Source organism: Vanacampus margaritifer, chromosome 13 (genome assembly GCF_051991255.1).
Source record: "Vanacampus margaritifer isolate UIUO_Vmar chromosome 13, RoL_Vmar_1.0, whole genome shotgun sequence".
Lineage (NCBI taxonomy): Eukaryota > Metazoa > Chordata > Actinopteri > Syngnathiformes > Syngnathidae > Vanacampus > Vanacampus margaritifer.
Genome location: NC_135444.1, coordinates 9,678,178 through 9,705,828, shown reverse-complemented (window position 1 = coordinate 9,705,828; position 27,651 = coordinate 9,678,178). Strand labels below are relative to the sequence as shown.

At 40.0% G+C, this 27,651-nt stretch overlaps 1 protein-coding gene across 1 annotated transcript; it reads left to right on the top strand.

The window, feature by feature from the left end:
* Window positions 1-1,035: 1,035 nt before the first annotated feature.
* tsc22d2 (TSC22 domain family 2) lies at window positions 1,036-27,207 on the top strand. Its single transcript, XM_077583675.1, has 3 exons — window positions 1,036-3,302; window positions 24,415-24,466; window positions 25,221-27,207. The coding sequence occupies exons 1-3, from the start codon at window positions 1,828-1,830 to the stop codon at window positions 25,503-25,505; spliced, it is 1,812 nt and encodes a 603-aa protein (XP_077439801.1). The 5' UTR covers window positions 1,036-1,827; the 3' UTR covers window positions 25,506-27,207.
* The last annotated feature ends 444 nt before the right edge of the window (window positions 27,208-27,651 follow it).

Sequence of the window (27,651 nt, the reverse complement as noted above, 5' to 3'; positions counted from 1 at the left end):
TAACCTTAGTACAGTCAGTATAGCAAACAAACAAAGGAAAAAAGACATACAGGTAAATATCCCAAAACATACATAAAAGAAAAAACATAGACAAAAAGTTTACACTCATCGACCTTTACCCCTTTTACATTCTCTCCACACCCGTCTGGAATGGGACCTAGTTACTTTTCATTAGAAAGCAAATACTGCAGACTACCAGGTGGAATGCAATATTGGGATACCACAATAAATGACATAAAGAAAATGGGCCTACCTGAAAACCACTGTTTCCATTTATATATATTCATATCTAGACAGACAGACAGACGGACAGACAGGTACAATAATGAAGGTGATGGCATGTAGTTGACCGGTTAGCACATCGGAATCAAGTTCTGAGGTTAGGTGCTCAAATCCTGGGTCTGGTCTTCCTGTATGGAGTTTGCGTGTTCTCTTGTGCTTGTGGGTTTTCTCCTGGCACTCTGGCTTCCTTCTGTGTTTCAAAAGCATGCATTTAAGACTCTAAATTGCCCATAAGTGTGAACGGTTGTTTGTCATTGTGTCCTGAGATTTGCTGGCGACCAGTACAGGATGTCCGCCGCCTCTTCCTAAAAAATCAGATGGGATAAGCTCCCGTTCACACTTGACCCTATAGGAAAAGTGAAAATTGGTAGATGGACAATGAAGGTGCAATTTTATTAATTTGCATTTAAGGTGTGTCTTTGAAACTTAAAATAATTGCCTTGGGTGCACCTGATCTTAACAAAGTAGTTTATTACTATAGAAAAACACATTTTCTGATCATTTTAAAAGGAAACCAAATGTTTTCACAAAAAGCAATTTGTTTATTTTAAGTAAACTATTAATAGTATTTTTCATTGGGATGGAATAAGTACCAATTGCTAGAAATGACCCTTAGACATTTTTAAAAACACCTTCGATTTATATAGCTTTCATTACACGTAATACTGTACCCGGAATTTGAAGTTCTCTGTAGAACTCGTTTAAGAAACAAACCGGAAGTGACGACACGTCTGAAACACTTTTCCGTATTTAGTGTTTACTATACGGATTCGTTTCGTTGTGAAAATCGCTTTGACAGGAAATTATTCTGAGTAAAAGAAAAATATTATCATTTAGTTGTATTATTTAAAAAAATTCTTACGCTTGGGGTAACGTGTTGACCTGTTTACCCAGGATGCACTTGGCTCTTGCCATCTTGTCTGGTGAAAGAGAGGCAGCTGAGCAGGCAGGCAGCAGCAGCAGCTAGCAGGCGGCCAGCAACCGTGAGCTTCCAGTTGCGGTGCTCGTGGCTATCTGTCAGCTAACAGCCACAAGTAACTTACGACACTACGAGGCAAAACTTCAACGACTTCTGAGGTCTTTTCCCTCTCTCCTCAGCTGGACTATACTTTCTACTCGAAGGGGCCGAGAGGAATGTTTACATTATGATTCCACACCTGTTGGTATTGGGGCAGGCGAAACTAGCTCACTTGAGCTAACTCGGCTAGTCGGCATATAGAAGAAAAAAGAGAAGTGGGCTCACAATCCCGGGCCTGCCTCAGACTGAAGTCCCGGGGACAGCTGCTGAACAACTCGGACAAGGGCCTGCTTGTTGCGGGCTCCCTGGGACCTGACACAAGGACGGCCGACCCGGTGTCAGAGAGAGGCCGGGGAGGAATGAAGTGACCGGACACCGCGCAACGTCTCAAGAGTTTGGGAGAGTCTTGGACCGTGCTTGTGACTTTTCTCCGGTTGGATTTAGCGAGAGGTAAACGGCATGGAAAAGTCCCGTGGCGGTACGTCTCGGTTTTGTGTCCTCCTCCAGTGAATTTACCAGTAGGTTTCATGTGGGAATACACTGACTCGCCAGAGCTAGCCAACATGTCGAAAATGCCAGCGAAAAAGAAGAGTTGTTTCCAGATCACGAGTGTTACTCAGGCTCAGGTGGCGGCCAACAACACCGCGGACGACACCGAGAGTCTGGACGACCCGGACGAGTCCCGAACAGAGGATGTTTCGTCGGAAATATTCGATGTCTCACGAGCTGACCTTGCTGTGTGTGATCGGAGCTCGTCCGAGGAAACCTTAAACAACGTGGGAGACGCGCAGGATGTTCAGGCGGCTTTGACAGCTCCTGTCAATGGGGGTCTCGCTAATAATAAAAGTGCATGCGGTGGTCGTGTGACGCCGCAGCATTCGGTAACAAGTGTGCCTGTGGCAGCAACAACTCAGCCAATTGTCCCGGCCCCTGCCGCCACTGTTGCTCCTGCGCATACCTGCAGTTCTCGATTCAGGGTCATTAAACTAGACCATGGTACCGGAGAGCCCTTTAGAAGAGGGAGATGGACTTGCACTGAGTTCCATGACAGAGACTCTGATGCAAATGGCAGTCGGACTGTGGACAGTATCAAGCCAAATGTAACCCTCGATCACAGTGTGGAACGGGACAGTGGAATCGGGACCACCAGTAACACCGTGGTCTCTACCAGTGCTTCCTCCTCACAGGCTTTGGAGAATCCCGTGGACAGCGGCCACTCGGCCACACATCCCACTCATTCTTTAGAGACTGCGCAGCAAGGCTTTGGCTCGGTCCCGCTGATTGGGAGTGGAGCAAGTGCCTTCCAGCCCATAGGGTACTCAACAGCGACATCATCAAAACAAGCGCAACCTGCTGCTCCCCAAACCTTCCTCTCAAATAACCTCATGGGTGCGCACCAAGGTTCCCTACAGCAAAAGTCTCCCATCATGCCTCCTGCTACACAAGTCCAGCACTTTCCTTATTCGAACCATCTTGGCAGCCAGTCAGATTACCGGCAGCAGCACTTTGGTTCAAGCACTCTTCCTATTACTTCTCACTCTGTAGGTCCCTCGTCTCTTATCATGACAGCTGGCTCAGTAGCCCAGGGGCTAAGTGTTGAGGCAATCTCCACCCAGGGCCTCCACGTGGCACCAGGAGGTGCTCAGCAACAGTTGGTCAAACCTACACAGCCCTCGGGAGGGTTAGGCCTTGCCCCCACATCAACTGTTGCCAGCGGTGCCCTGAATGTGCCCGTCACAGTGCCCACTTCCACCAGTACCCCTACGGGTGGGGCGAGTCAGGCGCCTGCGGCCGGAGGAATCACCCCAGGCCTCCTGGCTGGATTCAGTAACAAGGCAGAAGATGGTTGGCCCAAATCTGAAGTCCTACCTCAGCCCAGTGGCAGTGTGGTGCCAGGAAAAGACAGTATGAAGCCTTTCATCACAGAGGGTCTCGGCCTTCCCAGTCCTGCTGTCAACAGCCTCTTTGGCATCCAGATAACCATGGATGGTGATGAGGACAGGTAAGAGTGTGTTTTGTAATCTGTACTATTATAAAGAAGGATTGTTTTATTATGCAGGGGGCGTGGGCTCAGTTTTCTACACAGGGATGGTGTGAATGGTTGTCATTTCTATGTTTACCCTGTGATTGACTTTTGATCAGTCCAGTAGGGATAGTGATATCATATTGTCACGATATGAACCTCACAATATTGTGGGGAGGTTGGTGATGGAAGAAAAAAAAAAAAGATCATCATAACACTGTATGAAACGTCACGATATTTTATTGATGTCCCAGTGAAACTGGGAGACGGGAGGAATTTTCAGACATTTTAATGAAAAGGTGGTTAACATCCTTTTTAAACGTTCGCCCCATCACACAAAACTGTTTTCAGCCATGGGAGAGTAGAGTTTACGGAGGTGGTAAACAACATGCACAGCAGCAAAGATGTAAAACAGATTATTTATTTATTTATTCCCTACTGTGACTATGAGAGACATCATTCTGGCCTTTTAGCTCTAAAATCTTGTGAATGTTGAGTCTTTACTTGCTTACAGTACCCCTTAACATTCACACAATCACAAGTTATTTTTAGGGGCTGTCATTGGGCTCTAATACTGCTTGAACTAAAATGTCGCCACAGTTTGTTAATCAGAAGTGAAAACGATCTGCATAAAAAGATGTTGGTACCAAAAATGACCTATTTGGCAAATGTGTCCTGTATATACAATGTTCTGTTGTTGAGTACGTCATCAAATGGTACAGCCAGAGGAGGAGGGGTGGGTTTTCAGCGGTACAGGCCTGCTCTATATTGTTCACTGTCTAGATACTGCCAAAGCTTATTATTGTTTATTAAGGAACTTTATCCCTGCAGCATCACTATAGCTGGCTTGATAATGTGCACTAATCAGGAACTGTGTGCCGTTGCCCCAGATAATCATGAAAGGAACAGCCTTAGCCCTTTCTTAGTCGGGAAGACAGAAAAGAGAGTGATGGAAAGTGGACTGACATCACTGCACGCCTGTGTAGCTATGACGATGTTGGCAGCAGGATAGGACATTTAATGGATGTGGAGAGGAGAAGGTCACTTTTGCATTACTCACACACACATGCGCACACCTATGAGGACCGTAGTGAGCATTTAAAGTGTGTGTCCACGCGTGTGTGTGCGTAGGATGACCTGGCAGGATGATGTGTGCTCTGTGGTCTGGTGCTCAAAATCAAGTCTTCCTAGTGTCTTTGTTGATACATCAGCGTAGCTAGGTGTTGACTTGTTTCTTAACTCAGATTTTTTCTTCTTCATAATTGTCTCGCCATTGCAATTTGTCAGGCTTGTCAAAGTTTAACTATTTCGTTTGATGTCACCTTTTTATGAATTTTGGCACCTCGTCTCTTGTCTTGTCTTGTCAAGGATTATCAAACAGTTCAAGTATTTCTAAGGTTGTTTGAAGAAATTACCCCTCCAATTAGGTTTTGGCATTTGACAAAACATCCTGACTGACAACAGATAAGTAATTTTATAGAGTCTACAAGTTTCCTTATGCAAATTTTCAAGTAAATGTAAGTACTAGACATTTTTTGTATTCATTTTAGATTTCTTAACAAAATATTTTATTTCATATGAAATGTGCATTATTTTAACACCTACCTTAAATGTGTTGTAACTTGTAACTAAAGTGACAGTATCTACTAAAGTGTCTTAAGTTCTAACTAAGAATCATACGTGATCGTTTTAAAGTTGCTCGATGCAGAAAATTGAATTTCGAATTGCTACTGCCACATGTGGCCAAAAAATGAAACTACACACTTCTCCTCACGTACACAATGCACACATGACGTCACATCCGCAGACAGAGGGCGGGAAATTAAAACCTGAATCTAGTCTGAAAACTATTGGCTAGAGACTTGCAGGAGTACCTATTGTGAACAGCTAAAGTGCTAATCTGCTAATTAGAAGTTGTTTTAGTCATAAATGGTCAAATAAAAAGGCTAATGTAAAGATATTTTTGAGCAAATTCCTCCATAGGGCAGCTTTAACACCGGAATTAAGTGCTTTGGTGATGGAGTACACTTCACAGAAGTCTGGCTGGAACAGCGTTAAAGCGGAGCATATCCAAATTTTAACAGCAAAATAACAGGCAAATTAGTAAGTGTCTGGACTGTGGACTCTGGAGAGAAAACCATACTCGCTAAACTGGAAACCTGAAATGAAAGAAGCTATGCACGTTTTGAATTAAAGAAATAAAAACAGTTGATTATATAAAAAAGAAAAGCAATTGTTAATTCGATATTTGTCATATTTTTATTGTTTAATATAACCCTTGCTTTAGGAGGTCCCTTGGATTAACCTGCAATAAATTGCTCCTCAAAATTAGAAATTTGCTCCTCAAATAAAGTCATTAACAAAACTGCTCCACAAAGAAAAAAACAAATCGAGCCTTGGACTTGATCAACATTGTCTTTGCTGGTTGCAGCCAAAAGTGCGCTCTATTATCGCTCATTTGCTTTGAGCTATCATCAAACAATCAGTTCCACACAATCGACAAAATAACAACAATTGATTAAATGACAAATTGTTACTTGCATGTACAGTACTACTTTGCATTATGAAATCTGGTAACTGCTACAGAGAACACAAAATTGTTATTTGTGCACGTAACAAAACTCTGAAAAGGACACGTGGTTGAATCTTTTACGTTCAAATACAATAGTCAATATCTACAGTATTTGAGTCGTCCTCATATTCATGAAGTTACAGCCAAGTTATCCACCTGCTGTGAGCCAAAAAATGCAAACCAAAACGGCCGTCTACTTCTGTGTCACCGACGTCATCATTTCATCACGTGTAGTGGATGTAGTCAGCTGTGAACCGAACATATAAAGGACTCTTTCACTAAATGATGTAAAAAATAGCAGTCAATTAAAATTTTTATTTCACCTGGTTAATATGATTTTTGCTCCTGAACAAGCTTACAACATTTGCACATCAGGGCTGTTAGTCGTCGCCTACATCTCAACATGATTTTAAGCAGTTATCTGTGAGGCTTATGTAAGTTTTTAATATAGTTCATGTAGCACATAGCATTAAATGTTCTGTTTTCGTTATTCTTTACTTACCAGGGGTCAAATAGCGGAATACATTGTGGCGCCATGTGATACTGTTTGTGACACATTATTAGAGAGACCAAAAAAAAAGTTTTATTCTAAGAGCACCAACATCAAATTCAGTGTGACATTTGGAAATCTGTGTGAATTACAAAATTACAGAAGGATGAAAGCTAAATGCAGCTCTGGCGCCGATGATTGCCTACCCTTGAGCTAGACACTTTAAAAGTAATTGTTCAGGTTTTTAAAGAAGTTACATCCATCCATTCATCATCCGAGCCGCTTATGCTCAGGGGGGTTGCGGGCATGCTGGAGCCAATCCCAGCTGTCTTCTGAATGTCCCAGCACATGTTCAGCCAACGGTTCCCTATCAAGAGCTATCAGTGGTCTGTAAAGTGTTGGCTTTTCTGTACTGGGTAGGATAGAACTTGCCACCAGTACAATTATATTTACATGATTGCGATCAGGTTAGAAGTCTGTCACCTCTTCAAGCAAACAAGGCAATGAACTTGGGCCCAGTCATTTGCGATAACTGACGTGTGTTGCCACCACAAAACCTTGCACATGCACACATACTGAATGTCAGGGAAAGTTGCAGTCTGATAAGGAGTGCTTTGAATCGTCAAGTTGCAAAATGAGTTCCATCACAATAAAATATGTGATCTTGTCATCATTGTGAGTTGTTTGACTACAGGCTAATTGGGATGATGGTGAGTGGGAAAAACATTGGGATCTTAACTTATCACTGTATTTAAAGCAGCATCCACCTTTAATATGGACATGAGTGTCCTATGTCATTACAGTAGTTTTCATTTGTTCTGTGGTGGACTCACTCCAAGTTATTAATAAGGTAGTGTATTTAGTTTTAGCTGATCAAATATTCATAATTTTATGTTAAAAGTGTATTCTCTGTAAATCCACCTCACCGTAACTGCCATTTCACTTTAGTAGCCATTAGCCAGTTCATGTAAACTAAAAAGTTTTAAGATTTATCGCTTTTCACCATCCTGCACTTGTTTCATAATATTCAAATTGTATGCGCTTGTAATCAGCTTGCAAAAACCCTGTTTTTATGATGATGATATCTTCTAGATGTTTAACATAGCTACAAATACAAAAGACTCCCATAAGACTTCAGGCAAAAATATTTTCCATATTTAATTGGACAAAAGGCTTCCACAATAGCGAGATATCAGGATGTGCACACTATGTATTTATAGTGTTGTGCGTGCCCCTCCCTCCATTCTCCCTCTTGGCAGTTTGACAATCTGAGGGGGAAGGGGCATGGATGGCGTGCAATGGAGAGTCGAACTGGGGAAGGGGACGTGTTACGGGTGGTAAATGGGTGGCTGCCATGGCATGGACACAAGGGAATGGCTTATTTTCCACTGATAGTGTAGCTGGGCTGCCTTAACCTCCAAGGGACAAATTCCTGGAGCCCTGAATGGCTTGGATTGTCAGCTTGAGCTCACGGCTCGCTGCCAGCTTGATTTTGGGCCACTGGACCACTGGCCAAATGTGGCTAATGTGAAATATTCTCACTCTGGTTTAGGATTGAATAAATTAACAAAAAGTGTAAAATAAAATAAACAACTTCATGTGTTTTAGTCTTTGTTCAAAATAATACACGTTCAACTGTTAAGCATGACACTATGGAGTCCAAAAATTGGGCTTAGCACTACATCTGAAAAACACATCACAATATAAATTGTTCATATCAGCTGATATCGATAAATAACAATTGTTTTTTTTTCTTCCTATTAGAAAAGGGATTAAGGATAAAATACAACCATCCAGAAGAAGCATACCATTCATATTCCAAAATATAGGCATTATGGGTATATGTGTATAATACACACTGTCTACACAATACTAGACAATGTGCAATTTCTTAAGAAATTGTGTGTGAAGGCTGTGAGGCTGAATGAAAAACATGTTTTCTGGAATGATATTGAATGATGTTGAAGTATAATTATTAAAATGGACAGATATACAATGACCTGGAAATAGGTGAGCATGTTAAAGTTGAAATGGTTTGAATCCATCAAGAAATGTTCAAGTAGTCGGCAGGTAAATGCTGAACAGTTGAAAATTGGAACAGTTTGAATCGGTGAATAAATGTAGAAATTGTAGTGGAAAAAGCAGAAAGGGGTAGTAAGGTGTTAAGAAGGCCACAACCTTCACACAATAATATGGTTAATCTCCTTATTTGAAAACCCGACTGAAAAGTATAATTTAACGAGTTCTTACACAGTAGGCGTTTTGCTTACTTGAGAATTGTGACTTGGTACAAACATCCAAGTAGGCTACACTTTCTCTCAAGTTTCAGAATTTTTTTTTTCGCAAACTGCCAGTTTTTTTTCTTGTATATTTGTGATTTATTTACTCTCACATATTTGCCACTTTATAATGTCACAAATCTGTGAGTTCATTCGTCGTAAATTTGGGAGTGTTTTTTTTTCTTTTTTTCTCTCAGGAAATCACGACACCTCCCCTCCCCCCATTGAATATGCTGCAATGCTGCATGCTGTTCCAGGAATAAGAACTATGTGTATACCATTGGTGTTTATTGGCTTTTCCAAAATGCTCTGAAGCCAGAACTGGTTTGACCCCACTTTTGAGTGCTTACAGTATGTTAAGTATGCACAGCTTATTTTAAAGGGAGTCCTCAAACCAAAAGGAGAACCCGTTGACAGCTGCTTGTTACCAGCCTGTACTTGCTACCTAAGTGGAGCTATGTTGAGCCATGTGTGACGTTCCAGTCTGAGTCTCACATCTTCTCCAAGAGATGTTCACAGTCAAGTCACTTGTGATAAATTTTTGCATTTGGGTAACTTTGATACAGTCTTACAGCAGTTTTATCATAATGGATATACAACAATACAGGGGAGAGAGAAATAATCAATTCTTAGATATGCGGATGTTGCTAGAACAATCAATGCATATTTAAATATGTCATTCACATGGTGCAGAACCCAAAGCAGCCGAACCCCCCCCCCCCCCCCCCCAAAAAAAAAAAAATTCACTCTGAGAAAGGTGATCACCTCATGTCAGTGATTGCTTCATTATACTTAACTGAGTGGGTGATCCCTTTGTAAGTGCGTTTGATGGATGTTTCTTGGGGTCCACATCCTTCAACAACATCCAAAATGTTAAAATATGCTCATTATGAAAATTAATGTACACATTTGTAACTCACCACTATTCTCCCTTTGGTTTTCCCGGACATATGGCTGCTTCTGTTTTGCTTGACCTACTTACTATATGCAGCATTGTGAGCCGTGTGGAAATGGATGTTAGAAAAGTAGATGCTAGATTTTGTGTAAAAATTACGATTTCCAGTACTCTAAGTGTACACCGGAAAAATATAAGGCCCACAGTTTTGTTTACTGTTTATGTTGGTTTCAAGACTTTTAAATGATGGCCACAGATCAGATCTTGGGCGCCATCATTATGAAGAAAGCAGTTAACCAATTTCTCTTGATGTACTTGTCAAGTTGTCATAGCCATACATTCTGTGAGAGTGGGACTCACGACTGGAACAAGGATGTTTCAGTGCTTTGGGCCTCTGGAGCCAGAGATGTCTGAGTCGTTACTAATGAGGATGTGAAGAAAGCATGGCAGCCAGCTGCACTTGAGTCATCTATTCTTCTCTCTGTGCGCTCGCTTGCTTTTAATGGGTGTCATCGACTGATCTGAGTCACTGGTGCCTATGACTGGTTGCTTATATTGTAGAATAGTGTGGGATTTGCTGCAAAGAAGTCTTTCTAATAATTCCGCTTTTCCACTAGACCGGTTCCACACCGAGTTGGCCTGGGATGTTCACGTTTCCATTTAACATTTTCAAGGCCGAGCGGTTACAATGGAATCACCTTTTAGAACCATCTCTGAAGTGGTTCTGAAGCGCTCATCGTCGGAAGCCGAGCTGTGATATGTGAACGTTTCTGTGCATTTGATGGTCTATACTTTGCGACGTCAAAGACAATGGAGACCGTCTGGTGCTGTGCGTGTCTAGTGGAAAAGTAGCTTAAGTTACACGAAGATGTTCCCTCGTCTGCAAAGGCAAGCAGTTAAGGTCTGAAAGACACAAAACTTCTATTTCCTACTTTTTTTTTTAAGTAAGTATGAGTGAGTAAGTGGATGTGACTCATTGGGCTGGATGAACTGCTAGCGGTTAATTCACGTCAAAAAGAAGAAAAAAACTCAAATAGATAGTACATTTACTTCTCAACAAATTAGACTTTATTTCTAAATTGTTAGTCATCGTCATTTGCAATTTGAGTTGATGCAATGTGGTTTCCACTAAAGTTAAGTTTGTGAAAATGCATGTTGTCATTTTGCCACTAATATCAGCATATTCAACTACTGATCTCTCGCATGATGAGCTAATTTCATCAAAGAATCTGAAAACAGGAAATACTGGCTGTGATTTGTCACAGGAATCTGCTAGTCTTCAACCTGACCTAGAAGTATGAATGCCCAGGCAACAAAGCAAAACAACAGGTCGGGAGACACTGGATCAAAGGCAGATTACAAGTTTGGAGTTATGGCTCCTTAAACGTAATCACACTTTTTACGCATTAATGGCAACCAAATAGAATGAAATATAAAAAGACAAATGACTCAAAAAAAGTGTTGCCACCCTTGGTAGGGATATTTTCTTCCATCATATTAACTAAGAAATACAAAACAACAAATAAAGTGGAACAATTCGATTTGGGTTGATTCAGTGGGATTGTGACTGTTTGATATGGTACACCTCGGTTATCGAGGGTGTGATACAATGAGTTTCTTGTTGAAACTAGACAATGTGCAATTTCTGAAGAAATTGTGTGTTAAGGCTGTTAATCTGAAGAAAAAACTGAGGAATTATCTGGAATTGATATTGAATGATGTTGAACGATATTGAATCTGATTTAAGGATAATTTTATAATGCATCAATTTATTGGTAGTTGAAAATTATTGTGATTGTGTTGGTTAGTCACCTGTAGCATGTAAATGAGGTGAAATTGTGAGCGCACTATTTGGCTAGCTAAGGCAGACCCAAAAATTCTAATATGACAGAGTTCAGTAGGTCATGAATGAAGTTGAACCCTGCGAAGCAAAATTGAGCATACTGGGTGACTTTGTTGCCTCAGGCTGATGTTACCAGCTGGCATCCTTCTGAATGACCCACCCATGATGGTCATATGCTGACTCATCATACTGTAATTCACATTAACAATTATGTGTGAGCTCAGCTGCTTTTTTAAAATAAGAATACTCAGATTTGTGTGAAATACAAACAGTATTTTCTCTCTACTTTACTGCAAACCTGAGCTATGATCTTATTTTATTCTACTCAGTCTTGTTAGCGCTGAACTTAAAAGGCTAAACAGTTCGCAAAAGAATCTGTAGATTGCAATGTTACTTTATAAAATAATTCAGCACTTGCTGTTTTTTTTTTTTAAGTTGAGGTACTAAACAAAGACACTTTATTTCTTCATGTTGTGTTGCAGTCGAATGGGGGAGATTGAGTTTTCAGTCGTATAGCAGAGACTTAATTTAATCAGGTACTGGCTGTAAGCATGGACCCATGCAAAGGGTCAAGTCCCTGTTTTTTTGTTTTGTTTTGGTTTTATTAAGGGTTGGGGGGGCGCTTTTCTCGTGTATCACAACAGGATGAGAACTCCTCCAAACATTGCAACATGTTTTGAGACTATATACTTGTCTTATTAGTAATAATAGTAAGGTTAAACACAGGCTGTTTCATTATACAGAACAACCTATTTCAAATTTTAAAATAATTTATTTACATAGGAGACCATGCATGGAAATTAAAACTGTGCCAGGATTAAACTTTCGTCATAAACTCTCAAATCACAAAGAAAAATTCTCGGCTTTCATAAGTGTAAAAAGTATTGCTAATTTTAAAATGAAACATTCAAGTTTTAAGGACATGGATGTATTATGAAAGGGGTTTGCATCACAGATGTGCCTCATGAACATTACTTTTTAAATATGTTATGGGCAAAAACAAGTTATCTAAGGTAAGCAACAAAATCAACAAACACTTGCAATTTTCCATGCATACAATGATGCTCGAGCCTTCAAATGTGTAATTTACCGGTACGGTAACTTCTAGTGTATATTACTTTTTCATATCTTTCCTTTTAACATCCCTTGTTGAGACTAATCTTTCTTTTGAAAGACGTGTAACTAAAAACTATATAAGATGAAGTCACATGCAGGGTTAATCATTTGATTCTCATTAACCTCTAGTCTTGTGACATGTTTTTTAAAGCTATTTTAATAAATTCTAATTGTTGTTCCATCCATCCATCCATTTTCCAAACCGCTTATCCTCAAAAGTGTCACGGGCATACTGGAGCCTATCCCAACTGTCAATGGGCAGGAGGCGTGTACACCCCCTACTGGTTGCCAGCCAATCGCAGGGTACAAATAGACGAACAACCATTGTTGCTTAAATAACTGAATTGAAAGATAGTCCATGGGGAAGAGAAGCTGAAGTAAGACATTTCCAAGCTGCAATTATATCCCAGCTATATGATTTATCTTCCTTTTTGTGTCCAACTCGGCGTCACCTGTCTGAATTTGCTGCTGCTTACATGATAACTAGTTGCAATACTTTTGCTTAGGAATGAGTGACTAACTTCTATTCCAGTGAAAACCTGCTAAGAAGCTGTGTCATGTGTAAATTGCAGTTTAGAGAAATGACATGTTATACACAGTTTCTATTAAGATAGAAAACAAAATAAAACCCTCTATGAATCTTCACCATCCACTATCCAGGTATTTAATTGACATAGAGACATTCAGCATTCACCAACCTGGCCTACCGTATTTATAGGCATACGTGTATTTATGGGTTACGCAGCATTTATCTTTCATATCAGCATAATTATTGAGGGACCATTGTCTTCTTGTCAAATTACATAATATTTTATCCAACCCTATACAGTATATATATTTACTGTTACAACACAGTGCCGTAGGCCCTGTTAGACAACTGAACCATATTTGAAAAGGTTTATTATCCAAACAAAGCTTTTGATTGACAGAGGTTTTGCTTTCTAAACTCCTTGTCAAGCACACATAAGACCACATATCGGCCCTTCAGATGTGACAGTTTGGTGCAACTTTGCCTTTGGCATCTCACAAGGGACCCATTCTTGGCATCCTGTTGCAACATGCTAACTGAGCTTGTATTCATTGCATATTTTGGATTTTAATCGATGTATCTCACTGTAACCCCAATGCTGATTTTTTTTTGTTTCCACAAATATGCTTCAGTTTGCGAACAGTCATACCATCTATCCATGTTTAATGCTCAGTTGTGCTTTCTGCCTAATAACTGTGCGTGAACATCACTCACTCTGTGCGTCACATATTTAACATACAGATAACTATCTTTTGTTTTTTGCTCTAAATTAGCCCTCAGTGTTGCTCCTAAGAAAGGGAAACATGCAAGTAATTGTGCAAGTCTTAAGAAGCCCTGTGTCAGAGTATGGTCCACATTGCTGACAGTAAGTCAGATTTGTTTCCAGTGAGGGTTGCACTCCGCCAAGGCTCCCAGCTACCAATTCTGTTCCTAATTTTTATGGACAGAATTTCTTGGCACAGCCACAGTATTAATAAGGGGGTTTGGTGGCCTCAGTATCTCTGCTTTTTGCAGATGATGTATGTGGTACTATTGGCTTCATCAAGCCGTGATTTCCAACTCTCACTGGAGCGGTTCGCAGCCGAGTGTGAAGCGGTTGGGATGAGAATTGGCACCTCCAAATCTGAGACCATGGTCCTCAGTTGGAAAAGGGTGGAGTGCCCTCTGCGGGTTGGGAATGAAATCCTGCCCCAAGTGAAGAAGTTCAAATATCTTAGGATATTGTTCACAAGTGAGGGCACAAAGTGGCGAGGGTGAGAGAAGTTGAGGCTTCCGTGCTAAAGCTGCTGCCCCAGTGACCTGACCCTGGATTAGTGGTAGTAAAAGGATGGATGGATGGATGGAATATCTATAGTTTAATATATACAGTATGTCCTTGATGTACAAAGATGCATGCTTTTAATTACCGGTATGTATTTATTTATTTTGATAAGAAGTAATAGGAACTGGATTATGGATCATTTTGATGTAATGTATAATTACTTAACAAATTCCTTCATCCTTTCTATATCGTCTTCTATTCATTCATATTTTATTAACATCAATTTATTATAAACAGTTGCGTAGTTACCATAATCCTATACAAAAGGCTGGATTGACATGCCATCTAAGATTGATATTAAGCGTCAAATTTAATAGTTGGATCAGGACTTCATTTAGTACTGACTTATGTAATTTTGTGCCTTACGTGAGAAGACACACTTTAATGCTTACCTCACTTCTATCCCTGACTGCGTTTGAAGCCTTTTCAGTCAGCACCTCTGATATATGAACCTGTCACTTTGCCAGCTGAAGTCATTGCACTTACAAATTTCTCTCACTGTACCTATAAAACCAGGCATTTGGCTTGTTAAGAGGCCCGAGCTCACAGGTGCTGTGTTGAAGAATGTGGTTAGTGAGATCTTAAAGCTTACAGCATTGACATACCTCAACAATGCATGAGGACAATGTCCCGGGGGCCTGTCACGGTACGATTATCCAGACAAGAGATAAAGCTTGTATTGGCCCTGATAGAGAAAGTTAGCTGTAAATCACACAGCAGTTCAGACAGTTAACTTCTCCTTACTTACAAGTATTCCTGCTTTTTGTTTTTCGCCCCTCTTTGACACTATGTGCTTTATGACTTTGTAGACCACACTTACCCTGGTTGAACAATCACCCCATTGGCATTGTCACATTTATTGTGCAAATAATGGGTGTCTGACATGGACCTGAACTCTTCAGGAATAATACCTTACTGATATACAATTTTGCAAATAGCTGCCTGGTTGCGTTAATCTATACATATTTGAACATTTGTAACTGCAGTGTATCTGAATGAATGTAAATACATTCATAATAATGAATTAGTTCAAATGGAAAATGGATTTGGTTTTATATTATTCAACTTTTTAAACAGTCTACACTGTTTTACTATTTCCTCTGACCTATTGTGCATCGGCGTCTTCTGGCACGCTCACTCGTGCACTTTCTCGCCTTCCCGCTCAAAGAACATCTTGCTTCCTTTACTCACGTTTCTCTTCTTCTTTTTTTCACTTTTCTAAAAAAAAATATGCAGGAACCCATCCACTACTTTCTACCAAGTTTTCCAACCTAGCGGATTACAAGGGCCAAAGCCTGTCAACAATAGGTACGAGCTCGGGTGTGTTTACATGTTTGTTTGTGTGGCCTGGAGTGGGCGCCTCAGTACCCATTCAATGCACCCAAACAACCTACTAAAATTAGTCCACCAGTAATATTTTATTGCTTTGACATTTATGTCATCCAAAGGTGTAATTTACTAACATGTAGTTCAGTTTATTTGATGATGTGAGAACGGATTACGATATCATGACACAAATCTTATGTAATATGTTTGTTGACAGTTGGCCAACGTCAAATAGGGAGTGTTGCACCATTCTCACCTGTAATACAATACAATTTTAACTGCAGAATGGTACACTCGTATGTATAATAGATTTGCTGGAACGACCACCAAGCGTGTTAATGGGTTTACCCACAAATGTAGTTTTGATGAAATGTAGTTTTGATGAATGAATAGCAAAACAGAGATTATTGTTGTTTTTGTTGTTGTTAATAAAGTACAGAGAAATATTTTTAGAATTCACAATCATTAAGTTTTGGGACTCCTCTACTTTTAGAAATTGAGCAATAGTTTATTCCATTAATAGTCTTTGAGGTATTGAAGGTTTGGCAAATGTCTATGTGCAAATGACTTGTGGGTATTTCAGTCACTGATTTTTTTATAATGCATAGTGATAGGTCGATAGATATCACTACACTCTCATACACGTCAATGCATTTGGTGACACTCCTGGCAGTTTGTAAGCCATCAGTGATAACGTTTTGTCAGTCTCAATTTCTGTGACTATGTGCCTAGAAACAGGAGGTTTTACAGTAGCACTGCAAAGAGCAGATCATATTACAATAACACGAGCAAGGCTTTGGTAGTTGAAGCATTCTTCCCTAAAGTCTCTCATTTATTTTTTCACACGATGAGAAGGTGATTATTACTCGTTTTGCATTCTTGGCCTGTTGAGCCAGCCATCTTGTACCTATGCTGTGGTTCTCTTATGTCATACGTCTTCGGGGGCAGTAAGGGGGAGTAGCCTGCATAAGAGTTGTATGCACTGAAGTTGTGTTATGAATGACAGATAAGTCAAATATTTGTTGTTGGGTTGATTAGAAAAAAACAACACTCTGACTTGTTGAGTTTTGGACTGCTGCCAGTCGTTGATATTTAAAGTTATGCCATATGCCATTGCTGTGATTAACTTCCTGCCATCAGAAATAGACAAGGCACATGTTGATAAAGGACAACAATGGAGAAACACCTCTGGGGAAACTTGAAACACATTGTGGCATCCTCTGTGGAACTGTTAAGTTGCATTGTTGAACCAACCTCAGTGATACACGGTGAGTAAGGCTCTCAACAACCTTGTTTTTCTTTTTCTTTTTTTCTTTAAGGAGCTGTTTTGGTAATCATGACATGGACAAGGTTCATCCCAGGGGTGTGAAGCAAGGGTTTTATTAAACAATAAAAATATGACCATATGTGCATTTCCTTGAAACCTATAGAAACTGTAAATATCCAAAATGTCATGTATTATTAATTTTTCATATCGGGGTTGACAATAAGCATGGATTTTAAACAAAGATGGGCAAAAACATCCCTTATGAAAATGAAACTGCACAAAAAAAGCCACCACAGGGTGCTAGACCTGCACAAATTAAAATCAACCTGACTTTTTTAACAGATGTGCTGCTTTTAATATCGTGACATGACGACGACGATATTGTGGCAGTTTTTAATATCGCGATATCACGATATTGCCGTTATCGTTACATCCCTACATATTAGTGGTTCTGTTTATGTTCCCATTCAGCTCCATGTGGCCTGATGAGCTGACTGACTAACAGTTGAACTTTTTTCAAGGCTTTCACCTAATTGCAGGCAAAGGATGTTACTTCCTTAAATCTCTCTTTGTCTGTAGACAAGTAATCTGTAAGGTTGGACTTGCAAGGTTAGACGTGATAGGTGCTGTGGGATAATTTGAGTATAAACAGGACAGTTCCTGTAAATCTGTATTTGCAAATTTTGCTCCCAGCCTGCTCTTTCTACGCAAGTTTTTGGTACTTCTATCCAGCTTGTGCTTTATGACATGAAATAATCTGACATCTCACAAATTGAATTTGAGATTTGTAAATGTTACTTAGATTAGAAGGTTGCTTAAAGTTACGTCAAGGGATTGAAAAGTGCTTGAATGTGACTTTGCAAATGTGTATAAACGTAGCACAAAGTTTTATTTAATGAGAAAGTCACAAAATGTCCCTTTATGAGTTGATGTAACAAATGTTTAAACATACCGTATTAGGTTGCTGTAAATCAGCACTATCACTGAAAATGTGACTGGAGTAAAAAAGAAAGAAAAGAAAAAAAGAACAAAAATAACCATCAATTAAATATTTCAAGCAGTATCAACAGTTTATGCAACATCCTATGAAGCTGTGTTTGTTGTTTTTGCAAAATATTTTCATTGGCACAGACTCAATTGGAATCACATTCTTGTCTAAAAATGAGAAACACGTTTACTAACAGGCTTTGGGGCATACTTAAAGTACCTTACCCAACCCAATTCAATTGAATCGTTCTTCAAAGACCGTGAGTACATAATTTTGAATGGATTACTAGGGCTGAGCTACAACCCTTTGTATATTGTGCCAAACTCTGATTTTAAACTTGGCAAGACTTTATAGTTGCAGGGCGGAATTGATGTGCGGATATCTCAACCATCTCCCAAAAGTGTTCTTCTTATGTAACTAACCACAGACAGGTCTTAAAAGTCGCTACTGTTTTGGAGGTAGCATTTGCATCTTGTCAACGGTATCTTTGGAAACCTGGATGACATTTGACCTGTATTTATACCACAAGCGTTTACTGAGCACACGTCTCCCTAACAGCGTCCTATTGCTTCACACTTGGTCAGTTCATGACTTTCATGCTCAGGAAATACCTATTACAAGCATAGATGTTTCTATTCAGCCTTCAGCAAACTCCCTCTCTAGATATCTAGAAATTAAGAAAAATTTCCCTAAATCCATAGATTTAAGTAATCGGACATTCAGCCACAAGCCGATTTTCATTTCAAAGTATGACTTATAAGCAATATCCCAAGTAACATGTAAGTATAAGCTTTTAAGGTACCGCGTCTAATGCTATTAGGTGGACACATAACATCTTCTTTAGATAGGATAGCCAAAGAGAGCGTCCTTGATCTTGTGATGGGTACACTGCTGAATACAGATGCTCTAGTCTATTACCATGAACCCTGGATTTTTCCAATATAACCTATGATTTATCAGCTAATGCATTCCAGCTGGGCCTTAATCACATTAGGACAAGTAAGTGGGGCATATCCAAATCCCGCAAATGATTTAAAGAGCAGGGCTTGGTTTTAGTCGAAGACCATTTTGACACTGATTACTTTAGACTGAACAACCATAAACATGGACCCCTGCTGTGTTTGCAAATTGAGCTTGGTCACACAACACCTCACAAATGCCGTCAGGAGCCAAAGTGGTGGAGTGCCAACTGCAAACATTTCTGTTCCTATGCAAGGGGTTTAAAATAACAAGATCTTTCATGACCCATTCAACATGATGGCTCAAGATCAGCCACATTCTCAAATATGTTGATTAAAAAAAAAAAAAAAAAAAAATCAATTAATTGACTCCTTAAGGGCTTTGATTACTTCCCATGCCCTCCATCATCTGGTCTGTGTGTCCTTTGGGAGGTTCACTGGTGGGCTTTGAGACATATGTAGCACTGAGTTGTTGTTGTTTATGTACAAGTCTGGGGATTATGTAACGAGTGGGGCCATTCCTTCTGCATGTTTTTGAGGAAGCTTTGGGGGCTGTAGGCACACCTTTTAATGACCTCCTGATTTCATGCTAGAAAAATAAAACTTCCATCCACAGACAAGTCGTCTCTCATGTAAACCAGGTTTTGTTTAGTCTCCATTGTTTATACTCGGTCCTCAGACCTCCACATTGGTAGACAACACATCCAACAATCCTTTTCCTCATAGGCACATATTAACATACTTCCAGCAATTGTCATTGTTAACTGCAGATTACAATAAGATATTAGTCCAGGTTATTTATTTAACAAATGTTTGTAATCAGGGGATTTTAAATGTGTTTAATGATGTTGGTAAAATTTAAGTACATATTCAACATAAGGTACTTTACAGTTGATTTAAAAATAAATAAATACAATTTTCTTGCTAATTTGGAGTTAAAATTGTCAGTCATGATTGTAAACCCATAAGAAACGTTTCAGTTTTTAATTGATAAAATAACAAAATGATTTCATATTATTTGCAATATTAATTGTTTTTATGCACAATTACAAAAATACTATTTCATTCATGACATTTTTTCTCCACAGCAATTACAATATCCAACATAAACAGCGGTTCCCAAGCCCTAGTTAGATGCTCTCCCTTTCCCTGTTGCATTTACAGTCCCTTCCAAAAGTATTGGAACGGGAAAGTAAACTGAAGAAGACATTGGGGGTTTCAGATCAGAAAATTTATATCAACAATTCAGGACAGAGCACCTTTTTGTTTAAAGCCAACCACTTTTCAAGTGAATAAAAATGTGGGAACTGACATTATTAAATTAACTGATAGTGAATAACATTTAATATTTGGTGGCATAACCCTTACTTTCAATAACTGCATCAAGCCTGGCTGCAACCCATTGACTTCCCCTCAGACTTTGCATTCTTCATTTGAATTGCTTTTACTGCAGCCTCTTTCAGTTTTTGTTTGTTTCTGGGGGTTTCTTCCTTCAGGTAAAATGCCTGCTCTATTGGGTTAAGGTCTGCTGATTGACTTGGCCAAGCTAAGACCTTCTACTTTTTTACTCTGATGAAGTCCTTTTGTTGTGTTGGCAGTGCGTTTTTGGTCATTATCTTGTTGCATGATGAAGCTTCTCCTGATTATTTTGGATACATTTTTGTATAAATTACCAGACAAAATGGTTTTGTAGACTTCAGAAAGCTGGAATTCTGAACTTTTGTCTCATATTCAATTATTCATCTTTCGATCTGAAACACAAACGTCTTTATTATACGTAAGAAAAACGACAACAACAACCTTGTCGTTTCAATACTTTTGAAGGGGGCTGCTCTCAAGATTCCTATCAAGCCCAAAACGGGTCACAATCCTGCCTAGGGGTCAAATGCCTTAATAAATGTGTCTTCTTAAAGTGGCCTCAGGCACACAAAAAAACTGTGATCCATATGGGAAGACATTACTGTACTTCGAGTTGTGCAATTGAAAACTTTGCTGACATCATCTGGTGATGTATCCAAACTGCACCTTGAAGAGAGAGAAAAAGCAACAGTGAGCATCCACCGCTATTGTTGTAGTCCCCGCCCTCCTACTTATTGTTTTGAAATCAGCTCATTGTGGGGGATGTTATCTCTCAAAGACAGATTTCATTTATCCAGCTGCCTCCCCCTCACTGGGATTATTTGTATGCATAGGGACAGGGACGTGTGCCGGTCCATCTGTGTCCCAGTGGAGAACTCGTTGATTTATGTGACGCCATGGTGAGTCATGTGATGTGGTGGCATGCGCTTGTTGTCTCATGCCATCCTTATGTGAAGTCTATCTATAGTGGTGAACTTGTAGTGTGCCAGCAGGTCATGCCCACTGAATTCACGTTCCCCAGCAACCCAAAAGCTTGTAGAAACAAATTGCCTGGACATCCTTTTAGTCCTTGCTGTGTCGTGTCCCAGCATGATGCTAGCTCTGACACAGATGTCTGGCTCTGGAGGCACTGGCCTCGAGGCCGGAGGTGTTCACGGATGGAATGTGCTGAAGGTCCCATTGGAGGATGCGTATGTGGATGCCGTTGCCGTCTGCAGGGCAGGCCCATGCGGAGGTTAACGCAGCAAGAGGTCCTTATATAAACCACCACATGTCTTCCCTCTTGAATAAAATGTACTGGGTGCTTTGTTTTTGTTGGAAACAGAATGGCAACAAATTAGATGAGGGGATTTTGTCTGCCTGCAGGCAAGAAGAATCTCAGTCACTTAACTAATTTGAATCCAACCGGCGTGTCTCTCGCTGTTGCTATAAAACAAAATGCATTTGAGGAAAGGTTGTTTATTTTATTTTTTTATTCATTTATATATTGACACCAACGTGAAAAGGCTCTCTTTTTAAGGGTGGAATGTGTTCACCTTGGTTGTCAGGCCTCCAAATCATACAGCCTAAAAGTGGTTTAAAAGGGTTTGTTTTTGTTCCCGAAATCAGATTTTACAGGCAGCGTAAAAGGAGCCCATCTACTGCAATTATTAGAGAGCACTTAAAATTAAGTACTACTGCGACTACTACTATTACTGGAAAGTGAACCAGCTGTCACCTTTTACATTCAGTCTTTCCTGAAATGTTTTCCATGTGTGCATTTAACAAATTTAAAAAATAAGATCATTTTCACAGCAGCGTGCATAGATACAAATCGTGTGTGGCTGCATTATGTACTGAATTTTGTGTATTTTACATCCGGCACCTTGTTGGGCAGCTATAGGTCTCGCAACGATGGACCCGAAGTGTGTAATTGGCAGCAATTAATTGCTTTCTTTTTTACATCGTAGTGGCTTTGAGTTTGTGTTGAAGATATCAGACAAAATATCCCAGGCAGTAAAATGCAGACAGAGGCTGTATCCTAATGTCCACCATTATCCCCTGACCCCTCATTCACCGTATAACACTGCACTACATAGTTGCCTAATATATATTGCCCTTATTCTGTTTGGCGATTCGGACAGTCTGCTAACTACTCTCATACCGTGCGACCGCCGTACATGTCATGATGCACCGGTGCGTAAGATCGCCAACTATTTATTGTGAATAAAAATGTGTTTAAACTGTATTTTATTTCCTTCATTGTACATATTTTCGATTAAAACGAATGAATTATTTCCGTAAGTCCTAAATACAGGTTTAATTTATCAATGTATCTTTTGATGTAAAAGTACACAAAGTAAACCTCACCCACAGTGTTATATAAATATACACTGACTGCTCGAAGTGATGACCTACAACGGTATTTGTGACTAGGCTAGATATAGTTGACACTGGCCCTCGGGAGTCACAGTGGACTATTTAAGCCAGGCTGCTGCATAAAAATATAAGATGTTTAAAAGAAATGCATTTCGTTGTACAAGTAGGAGTGGCGCTTGCTTTACTCCTCCCCTGTGTTTACGTCCCATGTGACCACGCGAGCTGCCTTTTTAAGACAGCTTTCGTCTTGTGCGCTGCTGTTGGATACACAACGACGGAACGTCGAAGTAGCAACAAGTCATAGCTGAAAGCTACCTGGAAACTTGAGGAGTTTGTTTTTTTGTGTGTGTGTTTGGGGGAGAGCTTCCAAGATGCGCTGCACAATGAGCTACAGTCTGTCGTGCTCACCGGGGTCTTCTCCCACTTATTCGGGACGTTTGATGCCCTATCGAGCGAGATGCGGCAGGTAAAAAAAATAATACATTCATACTTTTGGAACGTTTGCCTTCTTTATCTGATTGTGTGTGACTTTCCACGATTTGTGCCGCGCTTCTTATAACCGGAATCTTCCCGTTTGTGTGTGCCTGTGCGTGTGTGTCGTACTAGTGAGAGGGTCGTCTACGTGTGTTATGTGCGGTGGTCGCGCTGCCTGCTCTATGTGAGCTCACTTTCGTGCATTGACATTTGAACTCACGCACGCGGACGCACACACCACGTTATACTACAGTTTGCGTTCCTTGTCATTGTCATGTCATCATGTCGCGCAACTTCCCCCCAGTGGCCACTTCGTCCTATAAAATTCAGAGATTATCTCAACTTTTTTGAGCCTATGCTCCTATTGGCAAATCTTATGGCAAACTACCAAACAAAAGTGTCACAAACTGTGGGTACACAGGTTAACTATGGATTAATTGATTATACCTGTTATTATATTACTGTCATGGATAGTAAATAAATGAAGTGAAATTTGGCATACTGTATGCCACGTTTGATGCCCTATCGAGCGAGATGCGGCAATGTTGAATGTTGATGATGGGACAGCTGGTATAGGTGACTGTGAACATAATAACTCAAGTGCTCTTGAAAATGGATGGATTCAAATATTTGTCTTTATTAATTACAACCTCGATACTTCTGTTTTGACCATAAAATGTTATTTTTATTTGATCCCTTCCTTTCGTTTGTGTCAATACTTAAGTGTTTTTACCCCCTGCCATTGGCTGGCAACCAGTACAAGGTGTCCCACATCTCCTGCCAAAAGTCAGCCAGGATAGTTTTGACATTTGCTGTATAAGACACAGTACAGGGACTGACTTGGTGTAGTAGTTTCCAGCTTCCTGATGGCCACTGAATTATCTCTTTAAAAAAAACTGCATGTAAAGCAACTCCAGTGAAATGATGGTGTCATTTAGTGTGTGATCCCAAGTTTGTGTTGAAACGGTGTGTGTGTACTGGCCAGAAGGAGGTACAACTCATTTTTGTTCATTACAAATTATACAAATGCAAATGAATTTTTACATATACATGTTTGTTATGAAACAGAGAGCGATTGTGCATGACATAACTAATGTCCTTATTCATGACTTCATCTGGAAAAATAGTTTGTTTTGTTTGTCGTCTCCTAGCAAAATCCGCAATAAATTACTTTGTCACAGTAGTCGGCAGGAGCTGGTCGACTGCTGCTCGAAGGAAGTGATGGTGTGTGTGAATGTGAATTGTGTGCGGTATCAATGCGAAACATGTGGTAACTTGTATGGTTCTCATGTCTTTGTTTTTTTCCCCTCAACAGTGCATCCGGTGCCAGTGTCGTTGCCATTGACAACAAGATCGAACAGGCCATGGTGAGTTTTAAGTTTAACACTCATTGTTCTGTGTACTCCATGATTTTTCAAATGTTAAAAGATTTTTTTTTTCTGTAACATACCCCATACACAAAGATAAAAAATCAAGTATTTAACAGCTTTGGTCATATTGTTGTGTGGTCTGCTGCGATAATTTCAACAGAGAACACTACACACGTTAAGATTCTTCTCCCAACATTGATCTCGAATTCAAAATTCTTTGAGGCAGGAATCTCACAAAAACGAAAAACAGACACTTGGTTCCGATGTTTCCCGAGCGGCTCCGAAAAAGGCCGGCCGGAAGCAGGAGCATTGTAAGATTGCGATTTAGGCAAGAAAAACTCGTTTTGGAAATCACATTTTAATGTCTGGAGAACCCAGTTTTATACAAAAAACAACATCTGGTAGGACAGCTTTTGTTTTTTCCACTGCACTTCTTTGATTGGCTACATTCCATTCACGTCACAGAGTCAAATAATTTCAGTTGTCAGCTTTGCCGCACACATGAAGATTTTTGGTCATAATGTTAAAAATATTTAATATTTAAGATTGTCAGCTCAACCCATTTTGGACCCTATTATCGGGACAAATCCATTCTTAACATACCTCAGACATAACGATAATCTTCTAGGACAATCTTATAAGACATAAGATACTGTAGTCGGGCATTTGACGTCCTTGGTTAAGATTAGACAAACGTTGCAAGTTGTATAAATGATGATGATGATGATAATAATGATCTTTGTTTCTTCAGGATTTGGTGAAGAGCCACTTGATGTACGCCGTCCGCGAGGAGGTGGAAGTGCTCAAGGAGCATATCAAGGAGCTGTACGAGCGCAACTCCATGCTGGAGCGCGAGAACGCCGTGCTCAAGTCGCTGGCCAACTCGGATCAGCTCAACCACCTTTCCAACCACGGCAGCACGTCGCCCCCGCAGCAGCAGCAGCAACACTCAGCCATAACAAACAGCAGCGCCCCCTTGACGCACCACGATGGGGGTCAGAGCGTCCCCCACCAGCCCAACATCACCTCGGCGTGATCGCCCGCCAGCCCCGAACCCAAGCGCATCCATCGTTCACACGCTCAATTCCACACCTCTCTTGAGCAGAGACAAAAGCATACCGTCCCTGCAGCGCTGCGTTAAATATGCTCCATCTAAGGAAAGTAGTGACATCATCTTGAAAGAGCCGTCGTCACCCCTTGAGAAGTCTTCTTGTGGCTACAAGATGAAGTGGACGGCGGGCCAAGGGAGCAGGAGCACCAGGGGAGAAACAAGTGGTCCAAAAGTGCAGTGCAAGACATGTGGGGAAAAGCCCAAGTGGCAAACGACGCTCCCGCAATGTCAGCATCCACACGCCACATCATTCACGGGGGCCGGAAGCGACCCAAGGGACGAGTCATCATCAGCAGAGGCGTCCGGCGGAGCGAGTCGAGTGCCTCCTTCATGATATGCTGCGACAAAAAAAGCTTACCTTAGTTGTTGTTGTCGTTTCCTCGGAGCCACCATCTTTCGACATGTAACATTTTCATTATATGTTCACGTTTAGTATTTTCATTTATTTATTTCAGGGCTGCTATTTTCTTAATGTCATGAACAATGTCACAAAATCTTTTTACAATCTGTCAGGTCTTGGCTAGTCTCTCACAAACAAGCAAGTGTCAGTAAGTAGAGCAGACGGTAGAGAGGAAACACTAAAGCAGAACTTAGTGAGTTGAAATTCAGGTTGAATGTATATTTTGTAAAGTATTCAGAGCGAACAAGGTATGTACAGTACAGGAGAGAACCTGCTAAGAAGTGAAATATGTGCTGGGATGTTTTGATAAAGCAAACTATTCTCAGAGGTTCTTTGTCTAAATGGGTAAAAAAATAAATAATGGGGGCTTGGTTGGGGGATGAAAAGCTGTGAAATTGTTGGACCTACTTTATAACCAAAGACGCAAAGCTGTAAGTCGTTATCTGTTCTCACCCCTTTATTTTTATTTTTTTAAATGCACACCTTCTTTCATTTTTTAGGCTTTTTTGCATGACCTGCATGCCGTGTACGCAAACCACTTCTTAGTCATGTTTTTAAACACAGCACTCAGTTTGTGTTTTCTGTCAATGTGTCTGTCGGTGGCTATAAGGTGTGATGAAAGGGAACAAATTCAGCAGGGTTGCCGGAGAGGTGAGTGAGAAAAAGAGCCATTTTTGTTACATTACAGATTTTAATGTATTTAACAAAACTCAGCATTTACATTTTGATTGTAGCGTTCCAACATACCCTTAAAAATACAACGTTTTCAAGATACAAACTACAAGGAGACTAGTATGTAATATTTCTCAACTTGAAGCTGGAACCCAGTCACTCATGAGAGAGACTCTACGTATTGAGATGTTCGCGTTCAGTCTCATCTGTTGTGCCTCCTTTTGCGTCACCTGCTGTCATCAGGTGATTCCCATGTGGGCTATGTGGCTTAGAACCAAACCAAAATACTTGGTGATTGTACAAGTTACAGGATGGACTCTTGACCTTTCTTTTTTTCTTCTTTCTTTTTTTTTTTTTTTTTTTTTACAAATGGGTTCATTTTCCGCTCTTTGTTTTCCTTTGTGTTTGATTTGAAGGAGATGCCGTGTACATGCCAAGTGTACTGTATGAAAGTGATCACTGAGCCTTGGAGAGAAATCTTAACGATGCCCTTGTAATGTGCTGTTCAGACAGTTTTAGTTTTCAGACAATAATAAATGACTGTTTTATTAAGAACATGTGCCATGTGTTTATTGCCCAAGCCACACATTACACTTTATTAAATCAGCATAATAACGCTTAAGCAACTTAAGAGGGGTATGCACATAGCAACTTATAATTTAACATCTTCAATATGTGAGAAATGCCATGTGACATTGCTATTTTCTTAATGGGTTCACAATTTTTAGCAAATGCATAGGTGATTAGTTGATTTTTATTCAATTAGCTTTAATCAAAAACAGTCATTGAATTGTACAGGAAAAAGCCAACTTAAAAGTATTGGGGTGAAGCTGTCAAGTCATGAAAACTGGTATTGTGTTTTATAATTGAAGGTAAAAATAAATGTATATTTAAAAAAGACAGGACAAAAATGATCAGATTCGACCTTATATCTCTCTTGTGTGTATTTGGCTACATAACCTTTTGGTAAAATTTAAAAATTAAAAAAAACAAATTTTT

Coding starts and splice junctions, on each gene's coding strand:
- tsc22d2 (XM_077583675.1), top strand. CDS start 1,828: ATGTGGGAATACACTGACTCGCCAGAGCTAGCCAACATGTCGAAAATG. Junction 3,303..24,414: donor ATGGATGGTGATGAGGACAG/GTAAGAGTGTGT, acceptor TCCCCTCAACAG/TGCATCCGGTGCCAGTGTCG. Junction 24,467..25,220: donor ACAAGATCGAACAGGCCATG/GTGAGTTTTAAG, acceptor TTGTTTCTTCAG/GATTTGGTGAAGAGCCACTT.